The sequence below is a fragment of the Pygoscelis adeliae genome, unplaced genomic scaffold (genome assembly GCF_000699105.1).
Source record: "Pygoscelis adeliae isolate BGI_AS28 unplaced genomic scaffold, ASM69910v1 Scaffold4, whole genome shotgun sequence".
Lineage (NCBI taxonomy): Eukaryota > Metazoa > Chordata > Aves > Sphenisciformes > Spheniscidae > Pygoscelis > Pygoscelis adeliae.
This window is the reverse complement of record NW_008824986.1, coordinates 4,510,643-4,516,875: the sequence shown is the minus strand read 5'-3', so window position 1 is coordinate 4,516,875 and position 6,233 is coordinate 4,510,643. Positions and strand designations below refer to the sequence as shown.

Below are 6,233 nucleotides of genomic sequence, written 5' to 3'. Positions count from 1 at the left end.
TTAGAAAAAGCCTCAGGCATTTTCAGTGTAAACACAATTTTGAATATTTGATTATGCTTCTGTGGGCTCTAACAATGTTTCGAAGGAGAAAATGAGGCACTATGTCTTCTTAGTCTAATTTATGTATTTTCTTCTGTTACTTTTTGCTCTTGTTCCTATCAGGTCCTTTTCTGCTGTGGATGTAAGGTACTGCATATGTGCAAATGCTAGGACAGACAAAATCCCCTTTTCACTATGTGGAAGTGCTAGGGAGACTCAAAAGCAGCCTGCATGGGGAGATGGTACACTCGGCGTGGGCTTCTGGGCTAAGTGGCTCTGTTCTGGCCCTAACTGACCCCATCTGCCAAAAGAACAATTGCCTTTAAAAATTTTAGTGCGTATTTTAGTCCTGAATTGGAATCCAGACACCTCCCTCCCAGATTACTATACAGCATGAACAAAGAAAGGATATAAACACTGACAGACAAATTACCGTGCCAGCTATCTGTGGTAGCAATCTGTGAGTATTCTCCCAGGTTGCAGCAAACACAAGGTAATTTGAGTTTAAGACCCCTTTCACTGACACCTGTCTCAGTTTTGGCTGCTTAGAGTTGTGATATCTGCCTGTAAGTGCTGCAAAACTCATACTTTATTTTACAAAGGCCTCTAAAGCAATGAAATTCTTTCACCATCCTGAGCAAGACTCAAGCTGGTAACCTGCGGGTGAAAGGCTGTTTTTCAAACTTCTAGTCCTTGGTTCCCCAGCCAAATACAAATAAATGGTTTCATTTTTAGCTAGGAATGGGGTGTGTGTGTGTGTCATTATTTGATATTTAGGAAATGCACAGTAGTCATAGTATAGCTGTAGCTGGATTGGGAGACCCACCAGTATAAAATAGAAAATTGGAACAAGACCTGGAAGACTTCTGTGTATATGCCCAAATCTAATCCATCAAATAATGCATCAATTTCAAACTAGTCCATCTTGTCTCATAATAAATACCTGAGTCCCATGATGAATTTCTAATAGCCATAGTGATGGTACTGTGCAAATCAGATATAAAAAAATTGCTGGTGAAAACCTGTAAAGGAAGAGAAAAGATAGCTTGGTATTATATCGCATCGTAAATACCATATAGCCTATCATTATCTGCATTGAAAAGTAACTTGTGCCTGCTGCCATATGGGATATTAAGAAGTAAGGAAACTGCAAATAAGAGTTGCTATTCTTGCTGAGTTCCTTATGCTAGCAGTATTATGAATCATAGGTTTATTTGTATATTCATCTAAGATCATATATGGAAGTTTATTTAAAATCTCTTTTTACGAACTAACCAAAGGCACTTTGCTGTTTGTCTTTCCATCACAACATTCTCTGTACTTAAAATAATAATAAAAAAAAGCCTCTAGCTAACATGCTCTTTCTGATTTCATGGAGGGTGAATTAATACATTGAGTCATTTCACTGAATGATGCTGGGATAAAGGCTGTTGATCAGAATCCTGTGCATTGACACAGGAAAGGTAGAAATAGCATCAGTTTGCCTAAAACAAGCATTTCTTCAGTAGGAGGTCTTTCAGTGCAGGCTAAAATGGTTTATGAAAATGGGTCTTGGCCTTGTTGCCCATTTGTGCTGGCAGTTGTATAATTCTTCATGATTTCTGTCTCTAGTTCTTCTCTCCCTGTCAGTCTTCTATATAACTTATGATGGTGAAGCTTTATTCTCTTCAGCTTCTTGAGCTGAGTTTATTCAAAAGTACTAGAGAGGTTTCATTACTCCTTCTGCAAGCACTGATTCTTGTGAGGGTTGCTGATGTTTTCTTATTGAACATGTGACAGTTTTGTTTGGGGTGGGTTTTTTTGGCAATTCCTATCCTTTTGGAGTAGGAGCGAGGTCTGATGCCACTAATGTTCCATCTAGCTCTGCCATAGTACGGAGCGAGCATCGCTGCAATGCTGCTGAGACACACAGCAGCCTTTGCATCACATATATGTACTGGCCCAAGACAGGGCAGTGGACTCAAACTCAGGATACTTGCTTGATTCCTTCTATCCTGTCATTGGCACATTCTGCAGTGAATTTAAATTGCTTATAAGAATGTAACTGCAGAAATGTTTTGGTCAAATGTTGTTGCATTCATTGTTTGTTCATATCCTGAATGTACCTTTATTTTTGCAATCATGACTTTCCCAGTGGAGATTAAGTATTGAGGAAAAGAAAAAACCCTGCTGCTCAGGAAAATGACTGGGTTGCTGTGCTGCTATGAAATGTTTCAATCACTCCCCTCTAAATAAGATAGTCCTGGTTCGGGTGGGTTTCTTTTTTGGGGGGTGGGTTGGTCTTTTTGGGTTTTTTTGTGTGTGTTATTTTTTCGTTCTGTTTTTTTTTTTGGGGGGGGAGAGGGAGTGAGGCAGTGGTGTTTGTTTTGGTGGTGGTGTTTTTTGTTGTTTGCTTTTTTTTTTTTTAAAGTTAGTGATTCTGTGGGGTTTTAGCCTGGTTATTTTGGGAGAGAACACACCTCTCATTTGAATGGCAGAACTAACATATTTTACAGTATTTCCTGTAGTGCTTGAGCACATGAAAAATCCATCCAGCTGGCAGGTTGGCAATACTGAGCTAATGATACCAGATCAGGCCAGGAGACTTCAGCGGCTCTAACCCTGCCTTTCTTTCAGAAGGAGCAATCTAGAGGAAACATTACGTGGCCAGGCCCACAATAATACTTTTTTTCTACATGTGCCATTTAATTTTTTGTGCTGGTGTAATAAGTAAGTCTTCTGTCAATAAGGAATGGAGAGAATATGAGGCTCTTGGAGGCAGGAGCGTTCTGTGGCACAGACTGCCCGTTGCCTGGATCAGTGATTGTCTATGGAGTTGTTTCTATAAATGCAGATGATACTGCCTGTTCTGAATGTGAGTGTTTTCCACCAGAGCAGAAAGTTACCCTGATACAAATAGATGCTGGCCATTTGTCTACTGTTCTTACCTATAAATGTACTTTACTGTGCTGCTTAAAGTGCTGGACCACATCCATTTTCAAAATTTCTTTCTAGCTAAATTTAGCCCAATCTTCTAGCACATGTATTCATCTAAAATGGATCCGCTTTTTGTACCTGTTTTTCTTTGGATTTTCCAAAAGCTGCCATAGTAAGTATTCATGAAGTCTCTGCTGCTGCCTCCTCTCCCTAGTGAATCGGGTCTGCTCACTCTGCCTCTGTCTCATAACTGCATTTGGAGCTCTGCACACATTTTCCTGTGTCCCAGACTTTATCGCTGCTTTTATTACATTCAAATTTAGAGCATGGAACACTTGTGTGAATTGTCACAGAACACTGCTTCTGTTAATGAGTTTCACAGGTTGCAATGGACAGGAATTTAAGATCACTGAAACATTTCTGGGCTTTTTTTGTCCTGGATTTGTCTCAGGGCCTGTCTGCAGTTTGAGGTTTTTAAAAATAAAAGGTCCTAGTGAAATCTTGACAATTAGTTACATGACCCCTTCCTTTTTACAGAGCATTTATTTTGGCTGACTGGGCACTGATGAGCTGTAGATGACTGCAGTAATTCTTTAGATGCATGCAAAAACTTATGTGCTTGGGCAAACTCTGCTATGACTAACTTCTTTGTTTATTTCTCAGGCAGCCTTTCATGCATGAAAGTTCCCCTCTGGAATAGCCTCTCAAATCCAAATATTTAAGCCACTTGCTGTATTGCAAGAGTGGTTACTGCTCATCTTTTGTCAGAGTTTTGGTTCATGCACTAGCGTGGCGTTAGCACTGTTGCAAGCAGCAGGGACAGGGAATGCAGTCCCAGGGAAGGAGGTGCAAACCAGGGCATGGCAGGATGGGCTAAGAGACACAGGGCGGCTGCATGGAATAGCCTGTGTGGGGCCCCCAGCACTCTTCTGCACCTCACACGTGTTGTCCCTGACACGTTGTTGCTTAGGAGGTGCCCAGTGACACTGTGAGGGAGTGTGTGCCTCTGCTTCCCCAGCCCGCTGGATCGGCAGCTCTAGGGCACCTACGTCTTGCCTGCAGCTACTTTTACCCCATTTTTCAGCTGTTAGTATGGATACACACACAGAACTGTACAGAGAGTGGCTCCCAAGTAGCCTGCTGCAAAACTGCCCCTCCTGAAAGACCTCTGGATTTGGCAATGGACTAACCAGGGCTTTACCAGTTTCCCACCACCCACCCCGCAGGTGCAGCAGGGGAGAAAAAGCACTCCCCTAAAAGCTTGGCAGCAACAAAGCCAGGGCAGCGCTGCTCTCAGGCAGCAGCCGCAGAAGGCAGCCTCACGTCTGCAGCAAAGTACATGCAAAGAAACAAGAGGGGCTCCGTCGGAGCCGGCGGGGTATGCTCACCATTTGTAGCCTCTGCCTTGCTTAAACTTGAGGGTGAGCCCTGTCTCCAGGCACAGGAGAAGATTGAGCAGTGCCAGCAGCCAGTACTTGGGTTCTTTCTTCACTGCAGTCACTCTCCAGACCCCGATGAGAGAGTGCAACACAAAGAGCAGGCGAGTAACCAGAGCATTGAGCAGCACCATCAGCTCCATCCTGGACCAGCCCCCCTCCCCTTTTCCCCGCACCGCGGGGGCCCAGCGCTTTTTAGGAGCCCTGGGAAGTTACCCTGGGAAGTCACCCTGGGAATCACTGGGAAGCGTGCGCACCACAGGCACACAGACCTCTTCTCCTCTTCCATCTCCACAAAGGGGCCCATTATAACAAAAAAGAAACGGCATTGCCCCTCCCCCAGACTTCCTGAAAACTTTTTAAGGGGAAGGGAAAAAAAATGCTCAGCTTCCAGGCTACAGCAGTTTGTAGTGCTCAGCACAGCTCTGACCACGCTGAGAGAGGGGCGTGAAGGGTTTCCTTCTGTCCACTCTCCATCATCTGCTCAAGGACTAAACGGCAGGGGGGTTTCTATCTCGCACAGTTACCGTGTCTCTGCTAGCCCCACTTGCTGCTCTCATCTTGTAGATTTCTAGCAAATAGGCAAAATGTAAGAAGCATTATTAATTTGAATCTTCCTTGCTAAAAGCTTCACTGCATTACTGAGACTGCAAAACCTTCTTTCGTCTCCCCTCCCCCTGAATTATATAATTCATATTTGGGGAGCTTTTAAAATTGTTCATTTAACATTGCAACACAGAAGGCAGAAACTGTGTACTTAGTTCAACACTGGAATCCCTGTGGTGCAACAGAAGTTAGAAAAGCTAACCAGTACTGAAATCTAGTCAAACTACTCTACTATATAATCTACACCCTGCTTCAGGACTAAGAAGCAGCCCCAGTGGGGAACTCCAGAAATCAGGCTGAAATCTGGGCTAAAACTAATGTTACCAAATAGGCCAATAGGGACATATAAAAAAAAAAAAAATACACAGAAGTTTGACTATTAGGTCACTTACCTGTAGACTGACCTTTAGTAACGTCTGTGGGAACAGTTTATGAAGTACAGAGTATGTTTAAAAATTGCTTTGATGTTTCTCATAGTGATTATAAATTTTATTTGAACTTACACTTGGGTAACCAAAGAGAAATTTCTTCTTGATCAAAATTGTCACTATGTTGCTCCAGTTTTGTGTTAATTTACTGCAAAAGCACTTAAATCAAGATACACCATTGTAAAATACAAATGGAGAATCAAGTCCATGTAACAACACTGTGGTGCTCCAAAGGTCCTAGCTGATTTAATTTTAAATATCCTGTTCTACTTTAAACACAAGGAGATATTCTTCTAAGAGTTGTGACCTTTGTAAGAAGATATTTTTCCTCAATTGCTAAGACCCAAGTTTTCCTCACTGCAAAACCAAGCCTCTTTCTCTATGAAGCGCTGAAGCTGGTGCTGGCTGGCTGATATCCTTGGGGGTGGGGGGAGATGGGGGAGAAGACTACTTAAAAATAACCCTGCCCAGAAAAAAAGAAAAACAAAGGGCCATTCCACAGTATAGATCACTCACTCAGGAAATGCCTGAGTAAATAAATGGACTGTGCAGCATGCCTTTTTGAAGCAACAAAATCAAGTTCCTCACACTCAGAGGAAAATTAATTCAAGTCAAGGGCCTACTACTGATAATCCCCTGCCAACAGCCACCCTGCCATATCGTGCCTTGAGTGCTGTTGGTTCACAGCCCTTCCGTTGGTGTTAAGGTCAAACCTAGTTGAAGAGGAAACAAGGAACAGACAGAATTGAGAGATTGTTTAAACAAGATACTCCTCTGCGGGAGTGCTTGATGTCCAAGAAATGACTTG

At 42.8% G+C, this 6,233-nt stretch overlaps 1 protein-coding gene across 1 annotated transcript in view; it reads right to left on the bottom strand.

Moving 5' to 3' along the window:
- TMEM26 (transmembrane protein 26) overlaps positions 1–4,534 on the bottom strand; it is a 14,052-nt gene extending 9,518 nt beyond the window's left edge. The window contains exons 1-2 of the mRNA XM_009325836.1: positions 4,344–4,534; positions 983–1,061 (exon numbers count right to left, since the gene is read on the bottom strand). Coding sequence (XP_009324111.1) covers positions 983–1,061; positions 4,344–4,534 — 270 coding nt within the window. The remainder of the gene's footprint in view (positions 1–982; positions 1,062–4,343) is intronic.
- Between the last annotated feature and the right edge of the window lie 1,699 nt (positions 4,535–6,233).